Source organism: Mustela erminea, chromosome 7 (genome assembly GCF_009829155.1).
Source record: "Mustela erminea isolate mMusErm1 chromosome 7, mMusErm1.Pri, whole genome shotgun sequence".
Lineage (NCBI taxonomy): Eukaryota > Metazoa > Chordata > Mammalia > Carnivora > Mustelidae > Mustela > Mustela erminea.
Genome location: NC_045620.1, coordinates 110,061,639 through 110,081,383, shown reverse-complemented (window position 1 = coordinate 110,081,383; position 19,745 = coordinate 110,061,639). Strand labels below are relative to the sequence as shown.

At 38.6% G+C, this 19,745-nt stretch overlaps 2 protein-coding genes across 9 annotated transcripts in view; both read right to left on the bottom strand.

Moving 5' to 3' along the window:
• The window catches only part of CDKL4 (cyclin dependent kinase like 4), a 46,672-nt gene extending 38,544 nt beyond the window's left edge, over positions 1–8,128 (bottom strand). Inside the window, exon 1 of one of the 2 annotated variants that reach the window (XM_032352894.1) lies at positions 7,348–8,128. The gene's annotated coding sequence lies outside the window, so the exon portion shown is untranslated. Of the gene's footprint in view, positions 1–6,608 lie in introns of both variants that reach the window. The other variant, XM_032352893.1, reaches the window with a different exon arrangement.
• A 1,767-nt stretch (positions 8,129–9,895) lies between these two features.
• MAP4K3 (mitogen-activated protein kinase kinase kinase kinase 3) overlaps positions 9,896–19,745 on the bottom strand; it is a 193,126-nt gene continuing 183,276 nt past the window's right edge. For 6 of the 7 annotated variants that reach the window (XM_032352889.1, XM_032352887.1, XM_032352888.1 and 3 more), the window contains 5 exons: positions 18,601–18,669; positions 18,421–18,513; positions 15,158–15,228; positions 12,295–12,350; positions 9,896–11,650 (listed from right to left, as the gene is read on the bottom strand). In XM_032352889.1, the coding sequence (XP_032208780.1) occupies positions 11,563–11,650; positions 12,295–12,350; positions 15,158–15,228; positions 18,421–18,513; positions 18,601–18,669 (377 nt within the window). In that variant the 3' untranslated portion in view covers positions 9,896–11,562. Of the gene's footprint in view, positions 11,651–12,294; positions 12,351–15,157; positions 15,254–18,420; positions 18,514–18,600; positions 18,670–19,745 lie in introns of all 7 variants that reach the window. The other variant, XR_004287953.1, reaches the window with a different exon arrangement.

Sequence of the window (19,745 nt, the reverse complement as noted above, 5' to 3'; positions counted from 1 at the left end):
AAAAAAAAAAATAAAAATAAACAAAAAAAAACCCCTAAAACCCAAACCCAAACTAACCCATAACAATTTGCGGGCTCTGGAAATCAACCAAAGGCAAAAAACAAAGTATTTATTCATGATAAATCAGAATTCCACTAAGTACAGTGGGAGTCTGTGGCTTCTTACCAGGGTCTGCTGCCTTTCTTCTTCTACCCCATCCCTCAGCTCAACAGGTGCAGTCGTTCTACCACTGTGAACTGGCCATGAACCAGAAGCCTTACTCCAAGAGAAAATGAGCTCGACATAGCTCAAACCTCTGACAGGCTAAAAACCTGTGACAATACTGTCAGTAAAATTCTTACAAATTCAGTAGGAAACAAATACGGAAAAAACCCACAGCTTTGCAAACCCAAGGATGTGGTTCCAGTAGGGGTGAGCTATAGACTAACCAAAAATTTATGGGAAGATCATGGAAATGAAAGAACCATAGAAGGGTTAGGTTGGCTTTGCATATCTCTGGCTAACTGGGAAACTAGGAGGAATGCACAGGGAAGATAAGGGAAGGCCCTGAGGAAAGTTAAGGCTGAGGCAGATGTGAGGATTGACTGAACTATGAATGCATAATGAATGCAGTCTCCAACCTACACAATGATCCACTGGAAGAGGGTGAAAGACTATGGCTAGAGTTATTTAGGTACCGCTGCTGCCCAAATTACTGGGCAGACAATAGTAAATCCTAGAAAGCCAGGCTTAAAAAATAAAAAACTGAACACAGACCTCAACAGTCCCACACTTGGAAGGAGATAGATTCTGGAATACAGGCAAGTTGCAAAAACAAAAAACAAAACCACAAAAAAAAGCCCTCAGGAGAAAACTGGAATCCAGCATAGATAAATTATCTAAAGTGTCCGGTTTTCAGTTACTAAGAAAAACGAGTGTGCCTGATATTCGGGGGTGGGGGCAATAAAAATGGATTCTGAATGGACCCAGCTATTTTATTTAGCTGACAAAGACTTTAAAGTGACAAGTGAAAAATTTAATAATAATAAAAAATATACCCACAAAGAAAAGGGTCAGATGGCTTCAAAAGTGAATTCTACCAAGTATTCAAAAGAAGAATTAATACCAATTCTTCACAAACTAGTCCCGAAAATAAGATAGGAGACATTTCCTAACTCAATCCATAAGGCCAATATTTACCTTGATACGCAGTCAGACTAAGAAATTACTAGAAAACTACAGATCATTATTCTCATGATATAGATACAAGAATCCCCAACAAAATAATTGGCAAACCAAATCCAAACATATATGAAAAGGATTATATGTCTGATTATGTGAAATTTATTTCAAGCATGCAAGGTTGGTTTAATATCTGAAAATCAGTTATGTGTAACACCATAATAACAGAATAAAAGATGAAACTACATGACCATCGCAGTAGACCTGAAAAAAGCATTTGACAAAAGCCAACACTTCCAACAAACCAGGAATAGAAGGGAACTTCCTCAAAGACGTTTGTGAAAAATGTACAATTAACCTGCTTAAGGGTGAGAGACAATGCTTTCCCCCCTAAGACTGGGAAAATGATTTTGCTTTTACCACTTCTATTTAACATTGTTTTGGAAGTTCTTGCCACTGCAACAAATCAAGAAAAAGAAATTAAAAGTTGTACAGATTGGAAATGGAAACTAATGCTGTCATTATTTGGAAATGCCATGACACTATAAGCAAACAATCCTAATGAATCTACGAAAAAACAACTTGAACTAATGAACAAGTTTGCAATATAGTAGGATAGATGATCAATACAGTAACATTGTGTTTCTATGCACTAGCAACAATTTGAAAATGAAATGAAAATAATTCTACTCATCATAACATCAAAAGAATAAAATATTTTGAAATGAATTTAATAAGTGAAGTGTAAGACCTCTACACTGAAAATTAAAAATACTGCTCATGAAATGAAAGAAGAGATAAATAAAAGGAGAGAGATGTCACGTTCATGGATTGGAAGACTCAATTACGATGTCAGTTCTCAATAAACTCACTGACAGATTAAATTCAATCCCTATAAAAATCCCAACAGACTTTTTGGGGGTAGAAATTGACAAGTTGAACCTTAGATTGATACGTAAACGCACAGTAACCAGAATAGCCAAAGCAACCTGGAATTAAAAACAAACTGGGAAGACTTATAATACCTGACTTCATATTTTACCATAAAGTTATAGTAAATCAAAAGAATATAGTATTGGCGTAAAGACACATATGTATCAGTGAACAGAGCAGAGCATCAAGAAATGACCCTTTTTATTTATAGCCAATTGATTTCAACAAAGATGCCATGGCAATTCAATGAAGAGAATGTTTTCAACAAATGATGCTAGGAAAATTGAGGTCCATATGTAACAAACAAACAAACAAACAAACAAAAACTTAGATACCTATGCAATATACCAAAATTAACTCAAAATGAATCACAGACCAAAATGTAAGAGCTGCAACTACTACTGACTTCTAATAAAAACAAAGGAGAAAAATCTTTCTGATCTTAAGTTAGGCAAAAATTTCCAAGATACGACACTAAAAGCATGACAAAAGAAAAAGTTGATAAAATGGGATTATCAAAATTATAATCTTTTGCTCTCCAAAAAAATTCTTTTAGTAAGAAAATGAAAAAATATGCCTCAGACTGAAGAAAATATTAAAGGATTTGTATACACAATACATAAAGCCCTCTTATAATTCAACAGGCAGCCAGATAACCCAAGTTAAAAATGGACAAAAGATTTTTTTCAAATGAACTCTACCCCAACATGGGGCTCAAACTCATAAATCCAAGATCAAGAGTTGCATGCTCTACCAACTGAGCCAGCCAGTCACCCCCAAAATGTACAAAAGATTAATAGAGATATTTTACCAGAGAAGATATACAGATGTTTAATAAGTGCATGAAAGGATGCTATTAGTCATTAGGAAATATGAATTAAAACTAAAATAAGATACCACCACACATCCACCAGAACACGTAAAATCCAAAAGACTGACAATATCAAGGATTGATAAAGATGTATAGAAACTGGAACTCTCACAAATTAATGGTGGGAATGTTAAGTGGCACAGCCCCACTGGAAAACAGTTTGGTAATATTTTAAAAATTAAACATAAATTTAACATGAAAGTTAAACATAAACAGCAATTCCACTCTTTGGTATCTACTCAGGAAAAATAAAAATATATGTCAATATGAAGACATGCATACAAATGTTATAGTACCATTATTCATAAGAGCTTCAATTGAAAACAAACTATCCATTAATCAATGAATGAAAATCCACACAATGAAATACTCATTCAACATTAAAAAGAAAGTACTGATACATGCTATTACGTGATAAGCATTAAAAAAAAAAAAAGCTGAAGACATACGCTATGTGAAAGAAGTCAGACAACTCCCCCAAACACACATATTGTATAGTTCCATTTACATGAAATTGTAGAAAGACAATGCACCACTGAGAAGGACCTAGCATCTCCTTAATGGTACTGTTGCCTGAAATGCAAAACGTGAAACGAACCATGAGAAAAAAAATAGACAAAACTGGGGCACCTGGGGGCTCAGTGGGTTAAAGTCTCTGCCTTCAGCTCAGGTCATGATCCCAGGGTCCTTGGGATTGAGGCCCCCCCACCCCCACGTGGGCTCTCTGCTCAGCAGGGAGCCTGCTTCCCTTCTTCTCTGCCTACTTGTGATCTCTGTCTCTGTCAAATAAATAAATAAAATCTTAATAAAATTTAAAAAATAGACAAAACTTTGGCATCCTACAAATAACTGGCCTGTATTTAAAAAAAAATGGTAAGGTCATGAAAGATAAAGGTAAGATAAAGTTCAAGGTACTTTTCCAGAAGGAAGGAGACTAAAAAAATATGAAAAGGAAATGTAATGTGTGATCCTAAAATGAATCTTAGAATGGGTTAACTGTCAGGAGTAATAGTGGGATAACTGGTGAAATCTAACCACTGACTGTGGACGAGGTACTAAATTTCCTGATTCTGTACTGTGGTTATTTAAGAAAATGTCCTGATTCTTAGGAAATACACACTGAACTACTTAAGGATAAAGGCACATGGTATCTGTAACACTATCAAAAGGTACAGAAAATTAATGTGCAAGTATTTATATAGAGAGAGACAGAAAGGAAGTGATAAAACAAATGGAGCACAATTAATGAATGTAGATGCATGGGAGTTCATTGTACTTTTCTTGCAAGTTTGAAATTATTATGTTAAAATCAAACTATTTAAAAAATCTACATTTGGTGGGACTGAAGTGTCATAACTCACTTTTCTTCTGCATATCTACATTCAATACACCAAAAACATCTTTCTCAAACATCAAGATAATCAGATATTATCCTTCCTCAAAAGTGTCTTATGGCCTCTGATGCCACAGAATGAAAAAAAGATTATAGTAGGATACTTACAGTCTTTTACAATCTGGTCCCAATGTACCTTTCCCACATTGCTTCTGAGATTCTTTCCCAAACACTTTCAGATCTGTCTCTGCTTACATCACTGCTGAGAAGGTCTGACCACCAAATCCTCATCTTCTGCAGTTCAACTCAAATGTCCCTTCTTTTATCCTTCCCCAATTCCTTTTTTTTTTTTTTTAAGATTTTATTTATTCATTTGACAGACAGAGATCACAAGTAGGCAGAGAGAGAGGAGGAAGCAGGCTCCCTGCTGAGCAGAGAGCCCGATGCGGGGCTCGATCCCACGATCCCAGGACTCCGGGATCATGACCTGAGCTGAAGGCAGAGGCTTTAACCCACTGAGCCACCCAAGCGCCCCATCCTTCCACAATTCATAAAGGCAAGCTCTCTCTCTGTACACATCCTGTATTCACAACTTCTGCCACTCCTTTTTTCCACATTATTCATCACACCTGACTTGCATTCTCAGCCCAGTGGCTGGAATGTGGTGCCGGGTGCTCACCCTGTCGAAGTCCTGCCATAATTTTTTTCTCAAACCTTTCCGCTAAATTCGAAAAATAATTTTATATTTTCAGCAAAGGAAATAATCACATTTTGATGGTTAATACAGTATCTGGGCAGCAAATCAAGATCAAACAGTGATAGAGCCATTGACAGGGAATAGATGAAACTGGTTGAAAATATTTTTCATAGTCATTAATGACCTTCAGCTGAGCTTATGTATCTCTGGGCTATGGGGCCTCCTGACTTCAAAATTTACCAAACACTTGACTGTTAAATTAATCAAGTTGTGGGTTGCCTGGGTGGCTCAGAGGGTTAAGCCTCTGCCTTCAGCTCAGGTCATGAACTCAGGGTCTTGGGATAGAGCCCCACATCCGGCTCTCTGCTCAGCAGGGACCCTGCTTCCTCCTCTCTCTCTGCCTGCCTCTCTGCCTACTTGTGATCTCTGTCTGTCAAATAAATAAATAAAATCTTTAAAAAAATATTAATCAAGTTCTGTGTACAAAGGCAAAAACAGATATAGACTTGGGCCCACTGGTAAATATAGAAAGATATTTGAGTAGTACTTGAGTACTACTTGAGTGGATCATTAAATTCTTTGAGTTTCCTATTTAATTTCCTTAGTCAGAAGGAAATGATGCACACAGAAACAGGAAACACTGGGAGGCAGATTATTTTCAATGATTGTATCACAAAGCACGGCCTGAGGGCTCAAGCACACCTATGGAAAGCACTGGGGGAAGAAAAACAAAATTAAGGGAGAGTAATGGGATGAAAAAAATATTCATCAATTTCCTAATCTTAAATTTATAAGAAACTGTGTGAACAGTGGTGTTAGGAGAGAGGGAAACAAGGAGACATTTTCAAGCCCGGGCAAGCCCAGTTAAATTCTGCAGGCTTAAAGTCAATGTGCGATGTTGTTTTACTTTTGTTTCCAGTGCACCCAAACTTGGTAGTACTCATATTTAACAGAACTGATCAAGAAAATGGGCTGCAAATGCATTCTGCATCTGTCTTATGAACGTAACACTGAATTACGGAACTTCAAAAGTACACGCACCTGTTAAAAAACGTCTTGGCGGTAGTACAATCAGAGTCATTAAAAGCATCTCCGGGGAAACCAGAAGACCATATAATTCACATAACCTAAGAAACTCATTTTGCTTAAAACTCATTAAGCTCTCCAGTCAGGCGCCACCCTGTTTTCTAGCTTTGTGCCGGTTGCTATGCTCCAGGCATGTGCTTTGGTAAATTTCATATGTACACGTATCTGGAAGCTCGGCACAGTCCACCTTACTTCCAGGCCTCTAAAGAGATCTTGACCTTTTAAAGGCAGTCCGGCTTCTCCCCCACACACGGGTTTCCCTGCGTGCCGGTGCGCCCCCGCTGCCCCCTCTGCCACCACCTCAGCACTCGCCTCCCCCAGGCCGCACCTCCCTCTCGCCCCTAGGGAGCCGCAGCAGGTAGGGCGTGCGGTCGGCGGGAGCACCCCGTCACCTCCGTCCCTCGCCTCCGCCCTGCCTGCCACTCCCCTTCTTCCCCCCCAACCCGCTCTCCTGCCCTCAGGAACTTTCCCTCACCTGGGCGCGTCCTGCAGACCCCGGCCCTCTCTCGGTCAGCACCCCCACTTACGGTGTGGTCCGGGGGCGCCCGCGACGCCGTCTCGCGCAATCCGGAGCGGTCCGGACCCGGGGCAGGTCGCTGCGCGCCGGCCGCCACCCGCCCAGCAACTGAGGAGCGAAGGGCCGCGGCGTCTCCGGGGCAACCGGACGCTCAGGGCGCGCGGGCCGGGCGGCTTCCGGAGCGGTCCTCCGGCGCACGCCTCACGGGAAGCCGGGGCCGCGCCGCCTGGCCTCGGGAGGGCAGCCTCCGGGCGGAGCCGTGACGTCCCGGGTACCCACGCCGCGGCGGTTTCTGCTCCAGAGCCCTGAAGACGCCCTGGAAGGCGCTCGGGAAACAAACTACTTTTCCATGAACGCGTGACTGTAGCAAGTCCGGTTCCTTTCCAAGTTCTCAGCAGTGCTTCAGAGGAAGCCCGCGTCAACGGTGACACGAGGCCGCTTCCCTGCCCGGGCGGGGACCTTCAGTCTGTCAGACCGGACGTCCCCGTCTTGCTTTACGGTCCACACAGCCTTTCTACAAACCTGTGGAGGCTTTGCCGTGACAGGCAGCTGTGAGCTGTGGGACACACCGCCGCCGCGTTCGCGGTTCAGCAGACGCGCGCGCGCGCGAGGGCGGGGGGTATCTGAGCGGATTCAGAACGAGACAGATGGGCCACCCAGGGGGCAGCAAGTCGAACCAATCCTGTGATGAATGTCATATCGAAGTAAACGCGTTAACGCTGGACGAGATCATTTTTGCCAAAGCTTACCCTCTCGTTCCCAAATGTGAACTTAAAAATACAGGATGTTGACGTGCACATACATACTTGCTCGGCGTCAGTTACGCGCTCCCCACCGCGCGGGGCTCAGGGTGGGCACACTTCCCCCTCTCCCTTCAGGTGGCTGTCCTCTTCATCCTGTTTTTCCATTTGCTTCCATGTGCTTTGGAAAGAAAACCAGAAACCACCTTTGTCTCCGTTCTCTTTGAAGACCAAGCATCCTCCCAATAAACTCAAATCGACATGAACTCACACCTCTTCGTTTCGGCCCTCATCATGCTATAGAGAATATTCTCAGGAGGGATACAAGGGATCACCTAGGCACAAACCCTGCGGCCTGTTCCCACGGGCGTGTGTCCGATCGCTGCAGTTCCGAAAACTCTTGACTGGAGCTCCTTTTCTCGTTGGGAGGCTCTCCAGTCAGGCGCCACCCTGTTTTCTAGCTTTGTGCCGGTTGCTGTGCTCCAGGCTCGCTAAACAGCTCAGCTGCGTTTATCCTTAAGGTCCTGGAACCCTAGTCTAGCCTACAGCTTGCTACCCTTTTGTCCCGCGCTCGTTAAACTCTTCATCTGTTAACAACACGGTTCATAGGTAACCTTCCAAACAAAGGCTTTCTTTTCCCCCCAAAGTACAATTATGTGCAGTCTTTTGTACCTTTATTTATTTATTTTTTTCATCCAAATAGGCTTCTTGAATACTGGAAATGATGCCTTTCCCATCTTTTTTCCAGTGCCAGTGAGGTGCCTGGGTACACTGCAATATATAAGTTGGTTAAACAACTAGCTCACAAAAGTAAAAAGTCTTTGCAATAAGTTTTGATTACACTTACTGAATAAGCCTTTAGCTGTAATTTTATGCAAATCGTTTTTATTCTAATACAAAACACTTTGAATAAAGAAAATGCTTTCTGGTAAAGCCACAAAATTAAGATAGTAAGTTAATTTCTCTTGTTGCAAGAAACTGTGAAAATCAGCATTTGAAATCCAACTCCTGGAGAAAATAAATCTAATTTCTGGGAGAAAAAATGCTTCATGTATATTACAGGGCAGGGGATATACTGCTTGTGTTCTGTGTAATCCGTACTTTACTATAGTACCTTAAGGGTATACAATTTGAATGAAGTGGCCTGGGTTCAAGTTATAGCTCTACTACTTATTAGTTATATTCTCTGGCAAGTTATTTAAGCTTTCTGTGCCTCTGTTTCTTTACTTGTAAAGTGGCATTAACAATACAATACCTACCCCACTGGGCTGTTCTGGGACTTCTGTTAGACAATCTGTGTAAAGCATGTAGAATCGTCACACCTAGCACAGATGTATGCACGGGGCACTTACTATATTCCCTCGAGCAATACTCTTAGTGCTTACTCATTATTTTGTATAGCACACATTTTCAACTTTCTTCTAGTAATGGTAAAAACTACTATCTATCCGTCCTTTCTTTCGCTATCTCTCCTGAAATCAGCATAACCTGAATGACAGCCAGCAGGTCCAGAAACTGATCTCATTCTTTTCAACACTACTAAGAAACTAGCTAATAAGACAGCTTGAACTTCAATGAAGTATATTGTCTCTAACATTTAGGTGAGTAGCTCTTTTCCTTTTGAGCGAATAAGGATCCTTAATCAAAAGTCACTAGGTGGAGCTATAAAATTTGCATTTTTAAGAGTCATCAAAGATTATTCTGAGGCGTATGATCCTTGGACCACCCTCAGAAAACGGATTTAAATTCAGGTCCACCAGTTTCCCATATAGGGACTGCACATCAGAATAATCTGCATGACTTTATAAAAATAACAGGTTATTGGGCTTGGCCCCCAAAGATTGATTACAGGGGTCTATGTTTTTAAAAAGCCCATGAGTAACACATGAACCACTTGTATATTTTCCGGGAATAATTCCAAGTGTTTGACAGTTAAATTGTTAAATTTTTTGAGGTGTGACCCTTTATATAATTTACAGGACTTGGAAATTAGAAAAAACAGTGGCCGAGAAAAAGGACCAACAACCTGGTCAACAAATGCCAAGAACAGAAAGAATCCTGATGTCTTGAAAATCTTTTCTATGAGTCTCTGTTTTTCAGTAAGTCAATGATAATGTTATATTGGCAAAATGTGTTTTTTAAACAGTTGTTAATCATTAATGCTAAGATCAGTGACAATGTATTTACTGGGGAAAAGCCATATATATACACAACTGCTATGACAACACCTGATTTCGAAGTCATGTTTTTAGATTAGGAAACTGTTGCAGAGTCAATAAACTACGTAAGTCACAGAGAAGGGTAGTGCACTAGCAGAGGGAGAAATGGTGCCTCATGATCCACCATCCAGTTCTTCTTACCTAATTGTTCCTTTCTTCAGTCTCTAGAACTACATTCCCCAACACTCTCCTGTTCCTTTCTGTGACCCAGGAGTTGGCAAACTTTTTCTATATAGGGTCAGATGGTAAATATTTAAGGCTCTATAAGCCATACGACTTTCTTGCAACCACTCACCTCTGTCACTATAGCGCAAACACAGCCACAGACAACACATAAATGAGTATGTTGTGTGGTGTTCCAATAAAACTTTATTTACAAAAACAGGCAGTGAGCAGGATTAGGCTGAGGTATGTTTGCCAACACCTGCTCCATTAAGACTACGAATGTTGCACTTTTTTTTCTGATTTTCCTGATCAGAAAGTTTAAGAGTCTGTAAAAGATACCCCTTTATGAAACTGAGATGACAGATCAAATAAAAATATGATCTGAGGGACCAGAATGGGTATGTAGAATAATTAAAAAATTTGTTTTTCTCCTTAATAAATTTTAGTTTTACTCTATACAGAGATTAAGCCAGATGACAAGCTACTGTACAACCGCATGTTAAAAAACATGTTTATTTTACACTATGTACAATCAGAAACATATTTAAAAGCATTATCAATTAAAATAAATGAAGACCATAAATCACAATTTAGTTTGTTCCTAATGTATATACCCACATTAAAATATAAAGAACATATACCAAAAAAGAGCCAAAGTGTGCATTTTGCTAAAACTTGGTATATACATATTCCATTGGAAAAAAGCAATCAAAAATGACTTTGAACCAAAACTAAGTTCCTGCGATGTGTAGTAACCATTATATTGTTTATATGAGGTAGTAACTAAATTATTTTGGCCATGTTTTAATACTCTAAGTCAAAAGAAATATGAAAATGATCATAAAATAAGGCCAACCAAAGTAAAAAATTTCACTAGAAATTTGAACCACTCCCCTCTATGGAATGTGATAGTTTTTCAATGTGATTCTATGAAATGTTTAGTGTGGGCTCTTTAATAATGCTCATTTATCCTTTGTGCAACTGTAATTCAGACAACTGCAGTGTTATATCATGGTACCGCTACTCTGTGATTCAAAATTTTTTTGAAGGTGTGTTTTTTAAGCACAGACAAACAATCTTACAGGATTCTGCTTAAATATAAAAAGACCAGTTACTACAACAGGTGGTTAATTGGGTTGTTTCACACAGAAAACCACCCAAATACATTTAAAAAAGATGTTGTGGAGCCAAATGCATATTGACAGTGTCACAGCTTACTTTTGTGACTTAATACATCACATATCAATACTTTGTGCAAATATAAACACCAGTGTACTTGCATTAAAATTAAAAACAAGATTATAAAATGATTATAGTCTCCATTACAATTTTGAAAGTTACAAGATTTGTATTCATATTACTAAATTACATATAATAAAAATACAATAGTGTTAAATGTACGGTTTCATTGCCAGCATCCCATTTTATAATACAGCCACACCTAAGAATATACTAAGAGTTCTTAAAATATTAACCCCAATTGCATTTTCATCAACATTTACATCTGTACAGATAAGACACTTACTTGTACATCTCATAAAAGTACATTATCTACATAAGTTCTTAGTGTATGTCTTCAGCAATATGAAGTTTCACAGAAAAATACTGCCTGTATGTACAAAGATTACATAACAATGAATTAAGCACTTGTGTGGTTCAATACGTTAAATCTATCCATACCACTTAAAACAAAACTTCTTCCCATCTTGTTTCATGCCACAATAAATTACAAGTGACCGAAGCCCGGTGACGGAGGCTTTGTACAGCCTCAAGCACTTGACGACGACGGTGCAGTCATGCTTGCTTTTTTCTAACAGTAGCTGTCGAAGCACAGCCGTCCTCAGTAACTGTTCTCGTGGCCCGCCAGGATGTACAAGTTGCTGTTTGCTGTGGGATTATCAGTTGGCCTACTTTCCAAAACCACGACCCTAAAGGGGACAAACATACAAAAGTTATTCTTGAAAACTAATGTAAGCAGAAACGTTTTCCATTGCTTCTTCATTTTATGCCTCTATAAATGCTGTTCGATTTGTGGGTAGAAAATGACTTGCAAATCACTATGACTAAAGAACCAGTTGCAGCTCCAGAAAGTACTTTTGCTGCCCACCACCTCCCACGGCTCAGCCAGTGTTGCTCGAAGAGCCAGAGGTGCGGAAAACCTGTATTTGGAATAATTTGGGGGAACTTAATTCTCACGAAGTACAGAGCAACCTGTTGTTCGAGAATCATAAAGTCTATCAGAATAGAACCCAAAAATTCTATTTGGCACTAGAACCAAAAAGCTTTATTTGTTAGCATATGGTATTTCCTCTTTCTTGTGCTGTAAATCATACTTTAGACAGCACATTTAGTGCAAAATAAGTACCGGCAGATCTATATATTCCTGTTACTTAGATCAGGCACAGTCTCAAAGGCTTTATAACTTCCTGACTAGTTAATTCTTTAGTGTGAAAAATACAACGTTGAACATATTACTGTAGAAATTTCAATTCCCTTGAAAAAGAAATAAGATTCATGCTGGATTTATAAAACACATTTAGTACTATGTGTTTAATACCACCTCTTTCCATACCTGTCAGATCCAAGCAGTCTGAAAATTCTTGTGTTATCTGAAATTTCTTGTGTTACCTGTTCAATTAAAATATAAACTTAATTTCTGGTATTGAAGGCACAAAATTTTATATGGGCATTTAATTTATAACTCTATAGAAAAGAAACATAATTCCTAAGATGAAAAGAGATCCCTGCATGACTGTTAGTCTGTTAAGTCAGCACACAGACACATCAGTTTGCTAGTCTAGGAAAAAGGTGCCTAATTTTGAATTAATCAAAAAGAGGAGAGTAGGAAAATTATTTACTAAATTATTTACTAAAAGGGAAAAATGGAAAAGCAAGCATGCAGTCCATTTATCAGAAACCGCTGTCGGTCCTGTTAATGCTGACAGCAAAGCCACTGCAGCAGCAAGCCACTTAGATCTGGTCCTTTTACTTCAAAGGCTGCACTGTAGTATGATGGGACAAACTCAAGACTGGAATTTGAATCCCGGTTCTCCCACTTAGCTGCTAGGACACTGGGCCAAGTAGTAATTTGCTGAAAATGGTTCTGTCTTTTGTGAAACAGGAGAGAAAAGCTCTGCTCTGCACTAGTGTTGTGCAGGGCTCTCAGAAGTAGCAGTGGGTACAATGCCTAGCAAAGGCAGAGCTCAACAGATGACTTTTCTTTCCTGTATCTCCCCCAGTCTCCTGAAATAGTATTTGCTGTTGGCAGATATCCTTTAAGAAGTCCTCAGTGTGACCCACTACCAGTTGGGGAGTTAAAGAGAAGTCTATGGGAGAAAGAAAAACCCATGATTTGTTGCTCACTGAGTGCAAAACATTCCAAATTATAATGGCAGAAACTTCTCCCCACAGTTTTGTAGGCTGAAAAAACAATTTGCTTTCCAAACTAAAAGTATTCTATTAGTATCTCCACAATTAGTTATTCTGGAAACACCAGCGATTCTCAACCTGTTTCGGAACCCAGCACACCTGAAGAATCCAACATGCTCACTACAGTAATAGTGGGTCACCATGACTGATCTTCCATGTGTTTTGGGGTTTGCCTATTAGAAGGACACAATACTTTTGGAGAAGCAGTATTTAGTAGGGGCTGCCAGCACAGTCTGAAAAGCCCCTCAGGGACTCCTGGGTCGCTCAGTGGGGTAAGCATCTGCCTTCGGCTCAGGTCTTGATCTCAGGGTCCTGGGATCGAGCCCCACATCGGACTCTCTGCTCAGCGGGGAGCCTGCTTCCTCTCTCTCTGTCCCTTCACCTGCTTGTGCTCTTTCTGTCTCCCTTAAATAATTACAATCTTTAAAAAAAGAGAAGAAAAGAAAAAGCCCCTCAGCGCAGGTGCTTTTTTGGACTTCTTTTTCTTAAACTGCTCTCTGGTATCCTGCCTACGGTGTCTTTCTTTCTCTGCCTAGTGTTTATTAGACTGTTTTTATCTCCCTGCTCAATTCCCCCAGGTGATTTTAAAACATATTCCTGAGAAGCCCTCTTGTGGGAATAACTACTAGAAACCTATTAGCTACGAAGTTTCTTTTTTTTTCTTCAAAGATTTTATTTTTAAGTAGTCTCTACAAGCCAAATGGGGCTCGAACTTAGAACCCTATGGTCAAAGTCACATGTATGCTCTACTGACCGGCCACCAATGTGCCCCTCTTTTCCTGAATACCTACTGTAAGCCGGGCATTATGCCGAGCACATTATATACTTTCTTTCAATTAATCTTAATAACTAATGAAGTAAGTACCATTTTGTTATCCTCAATTCACAAATGGGAAGTAAAGGCAAAGAGAAGTTAAGTGATACGCCATGGCTACGGTTACAAAACAGCAGGGTGGAGACCTGAACCCAGTGTTTCAACTCTGGAACCCATGCTCATGGTCACTCTGCTATTAAAATGTCCACGTGCTTAGAAGAAATACTCTGAGCTTAGAATGACAGGTTAGGACACAAATGAGCTACTTTTTGCTTGAGGCACTTAAGGTTCTCCTTTCCCTTTCCTGCTCAAGTGAGGATTCGTTTTGGGGGTCCAGGGAGGATTTCTGATGATTTCACTTGCCTATGATATTCCTGGGGGAAAGTACCACATCTTGCTCACATTTTGTAAGCTCAGCACTTTCTGGTGGAAATGCTGAGCAGAACTGAATATGTCCTAGGACTTGGGAGCTGGGAGTTAAACTGTTCCTGAAGTTAAATTAAGGTAGGAAGAAACGGGGCAGGGTGCCTGGGTGGCTCAGTCAGAACCTGACTCTTGGTTTCAGCTCAGGTCATGATCTCAGGGTCATGAGATCAAGCCCTGTGTTGGGTTTTGCACTCAACTCAGAGTCTGCTGGGGATTGTCTCTCCCTTTGTCCCTCTCCTTCTCATGCTTTCTTTTTCTAAAATTAAAAAAAAAAAAAAAAAAAAAAAAAAGATGAATGAATGAATAAATAAATAAAATCTTAAACCAATCAGAATATACAATTGGCATGTCTTTACCAAGGTGTCTATTATTAAAAGGGGTGGGGGGAAAGAATCTTACAAATGTCAAGTGAATCAGGCTAAGAGAAACAGGAGACATAGTGGCTGAAAAGTAATGTGCAATCCTTTACCTATAAGCCCACTCTGGTCATTATTTCTGAAATACAAAGTAGAAAGGTGCCTCAAGACAAAAAGAATCAGCATCTATGCTGTTGTTCTAAGTGATGTTTTTAATTTATTTATTTGAGAAAGAGACAGAGAGACCATGAGCTGCAGCAGGTGGATGGGCAGAGGGAAAAGCAGACTCCCTGCTGAGCAGGGAGCAGGAAGTGGGGCTCGATCCCAGGACCCTGAGATCGAAGTCAAAGGCTTAACCAACTAAGCAACCAGGCAACCCTAATATACACAGTATTTAAAAGATTACTTACCTCATTAGATCTAAAACTTCTACCTTGCATTCCGTGTTTCCAGAAAGCTAGCACACTGTCTTGTAGGCAAACTAGCAGGCAAGAACAGCTCAGTTACTGTTAATAGTACAAAAGTTCAACCAATAAGCATCATTTTGTCCCTCTATCTTGCATAGTAATACTTCATTTAATAACTAATGTCAGCTATTCCATATTTACATGGCATCTTTACTTTTGAAATTTAAAACATACATATACCAGACAGGCTTTATTCATCTTTTAGGCAAGAAAAAATTAAATTCTTCAAAAATATTGTTTTGTTTATTAAAATTTTTGTTTTGATAAAATGGAAATATTTGAAATAAGTATTTTAAAAATATGAAAATAGCACAGAAACCTATGTATCCACCACATAACTATCAAATCTTAACATTTTACCATATTTGCCTTTTGTTTTAAATAAAACCAAATACAGCTGGCATCCATTTACAACCCCCTGTAATCCCATTCCAGTCCTTCCTTCCTCCCTGACGTAACTACTATTATAAATTTAGGGTCTGTCATTCTCATGCCTGTTTTTATTACTACTACACAATATCAAACTTTATACTAAATGTTTCCAACTTTCATACATGTGATCTGATGAACATTTCTAGTTTTTTGTTATTACCATCTATAATAAACACTCTGTGCCTCTTTTTGAATACAGGTGCAAAATTTTCTAATTCTAGAAAAAGAATGAATGGAACACAGGCATATGTACTTAATAAAAATATTAGTTTTGTTTTTAATATTTACATATTTAAACACACATTGTTGTGCGTATCCAGTGAGGAAAACATCCAATTCTGTTTCCTGCAGATAACCAATTGTACCAGCATCATTTGCTGAACGTCTACCGTTTTCCACTGACACAGCACACTGTGAATTTCCGTTTACATGTAGGCGCATTTCTGAGCCTTCTCTTCTAGTGCCACTGTTCTATTTACTTAACTCTGTGTTGATCTCACACGTCTTAATCACTATGGCTTTGTCAAAGTTTCAATACTGAGGAGTACTGAAGTATTTATTTATTTTTATTTACTTATTTTACTATTTATTTTATTATTCTTGGCATTTAGTTCTTCCATTAAATTTTCAGATAAGTTTATCAAGTGGCACAGAACATCTGTGTGGTTTAACTTATAAAGAACTGAAACCTTTCTCGTAGCCCGTCTACCCATGGACACGGTATGGTTCTTCATTTGTTCTTTTATGTTTTTAAACAATAATTTGGAATTTCCTAGATAATGGTTTTAAACATGTTTGGATTACATTTATTTCCACATATTTTATTGCCATTGTCAATGAGATCTTTTTTCCTATAAAAAATTTCTTAATTTCTGGCACACTAAAAAGCTATTCATTTGTATTAGTCACATCCAGCAACTCCAAATTCTCCCACTGGTTCAGTAGTTTACTTAGAGAGCTATACATTCTACGTAGATAATTGTACTATTGGCAAAAAAGGATCTTTTACTTTTTTCTAATTCTCTTAGTTTCCTTTTCTTATCTTGTCTTTTCTTATAAGATGATGTTGAAATGTGAGAACAGCAGGTATTCTTATCTTGTTCTTGACTTTAATGGGAGAGTTTGACCACTGAAGTATGTATATTTTTTAATAACCTTTGCTAGATGAAGAAGATTTCCTTCTATTTCTAATTTTCTAAGAAGCTGGTTTTTTTTTCTTAAATCATGAATAACTTGGATTCTTTCTGTGTTGTGTATTTACTGAAAAATTATGTGACCTTTTTCTGAAATGTAATGTGCTATATTACATAAACAAATTTTCTGATGCTGAATGAACCATCCTTGCTTTCCTGAGATAAAGTCTATTATTTGATGATGTGGAATTCTAATTGCTAGTACTTCGTTTATATTTTTTCAAAATCTGTTTTCATGAGACTGGATAATTTTGTTTTCTGTACTCATCTTGCTTGATTTTAGTATCAGTGTTAAACACTAATTTGTTCAATAATCTGAAATAGTCCATATAGGATAGGGAACCTCTCTCTTTTTCAAGGGCGGATAAAAATCTCCTATAAAGCCATTAGGCCTTAGTGGGGAGAGTCTTGGTTACTAGGCACTTAAGGAATCTGGTTCCCATATCCTGTGGGATACTTTTAGTCTTCTTTATCATCAGGAGCCCAGCATGTCTGTTGGCTTCAGGCCTGCATACTGCTTAGAGTTTCTGTTCTTTGTCTTGCTTTTTGGCCCTGGCTATGTGTTTTTAAGCATGGATTCCTTTCTAACATCTTGAAGAGATTTCCCTCATTACTACCATCAGCATTTGCTTGCTGGCAGAGAGACATTCTAATTGAAGGAGAGAGTAAAAACAGATCCAGCATTAAAACAAATGAACTATCTGCCCTTGGCCCTACCCTCAACCAACGTATATAGGTGCAAGTATCTTTCCCTGATAATGAAGATCAAAAAAACTGTGTCCAGTTAAATACTGAATTAGCTCTCATTTTCTCAGCATGATCAAATATATGATTATTCTTAACCTAATTCTTCTGGAATCTAATCATTTTAGAATACTGATTCTGTATGAAATCCTTTTTTAGAAAATACTTTAGTCAAACAAAATGTGAGAATGCCAGAGAGATTCCATGATCTCCTTATGGAGATGCCTAAAATGCTCTGATCAGCAGATACAATAGCAAAAATACAAGAGAGTACTGTAAGTCCTAAATTTTAAAGTACTTATAGGGAGGAAATGCGAATTCATAACTGTGTTATGAAAAATAAGATTTATTTATTTCTTTTGAAATGTCAGATCTCAGGGCACCTGAGTGGCTCAGTGGGTTAAAGCCTCCGTCTTTGGCTCAGGTCATGATCTCAGGGTCCTGAAACTGAGCCCTGCATCGGCCTCTCTACTCAGTGGGGAGCCTGCTTCCCTTCCTCGCTCTGCCTGCCTCTCTGGCTACTTGTGATCTGTCAAATAAGTAAATAAAATCTTTAAAAAAAAAAAAAAAGAAAGAAAGAAAGAAAGAAAGAAAGAAAGAAAGAAATGTCAAATTTCTAAGGTGGGTACCATTAACTATAGATTATATCGGTTATTAAACTATTTCACAGAATGTATAAAGTGAAGACTGCCACTGACCTCATATTCATTATATCCTGTATTTTAAAAAAACATGTGTCCTTAGTAATATCTTTCTATAATTTCAGATAATTATCAGGTAAGTTACTTTAAGCAGCTCTTGCTGTAATCAGACAAGAAATACAAAACTTTCACTTACCTATTGACTCAATCTGGAAATCAAAGGTGAGTTCAGATGATAATTTTCTGCTAGATTTTAATCTTCCTTGAAGATTTACTATTTTTATACAACCTAAAGAAGGTGGAAGGGGGAAGAGTTACTCAGAAACTAAGCTTAAAAATACATATTAAAATAAGATGCTCATAAATAAAAACTTACAGTCCAAGCATACAAGAATGGTATCTCTCTCCAGCTGGGTAACATGAGTAACGCTTGTCTGTGGGCTATCTGTAACACAAACAAACTCAATGAACTTATACATAAAGTAACACTGAAAGCACAGAGATGTAAAAACAAGAATTCTGAGTATCACTGAATGGATTTAAATTTTTAGTTATACATGTGCAGTGGTTGAGAAATCTGCTCGGGTCTAAACTCCAATGCGGTGCTAAACGAAGTGAGCACTTGGTGGAGGGCTGACCGTTTTAACCGTTGTCCTTCCTACCGGTGATGTCATTATTTCCATTACTATGTGAAATCAGGAGTCTAATCTTCCACATTATGGTTATGAATGATTTCTGCTTTTAAGCTCAGAAGGCCAGGAACTAGGATTTGCACATCACTATATGGAAGTGCCCAGTACCACATGCAATACTTATTGAGTGAATAAATGAGGGTTAAACAAATTATTTCAAGTACAAATGAATTAAAACTGAAGTATTTTGAGAAGTGTGAAGTATTACCAAAATGCAAAGAGGCATTATTATTATAATGATTTATCCAAGTTCTTACAAACTGAGAATATTTAAATGATTTGCCATGAAGTGAAAAGTAGGATATCCCAAACTTCATATGAACATCAAAACTGAAATTGCTGAGCCATAGGCCTTTGTTTCTGGCCTTGTATTTCCTGCAGGAGTCTGATAATCTATAGTCTACCATTTTCTATTTCCCATAGTGTTTAGTCTTAGGCCATCCCAGCAAGGACTGCTGTATTTCAGACATTCAAATGTGTTTTAGACCTGGTACTTCTGTAACCAACCAGGGCTGAAAGAACATGGAATAGGCCTCCTGCAAATCCGATCATTGTAGCTCTTATACACATTGTGAAAATTGACAGTCTGAACATATATATAATCCACTTCAGTTCAGGAAGCCAGTGTAGTATTACCAGGGAGAAAGTCAGTAAAATAAATTTTTACTAACTGCTTTTATCACTTAGTTACCAAACACTGGAATTATCTAGAGATCTTTAATAAAAAGTACCGATGCCTACCTGCCACCTCTAGATTTTGCTATTTAATTGGAGGTGTGTATGACTTGAGGCATCAGAAAGTTTTAAAAGCTTCCAAAGGTAGATTTTA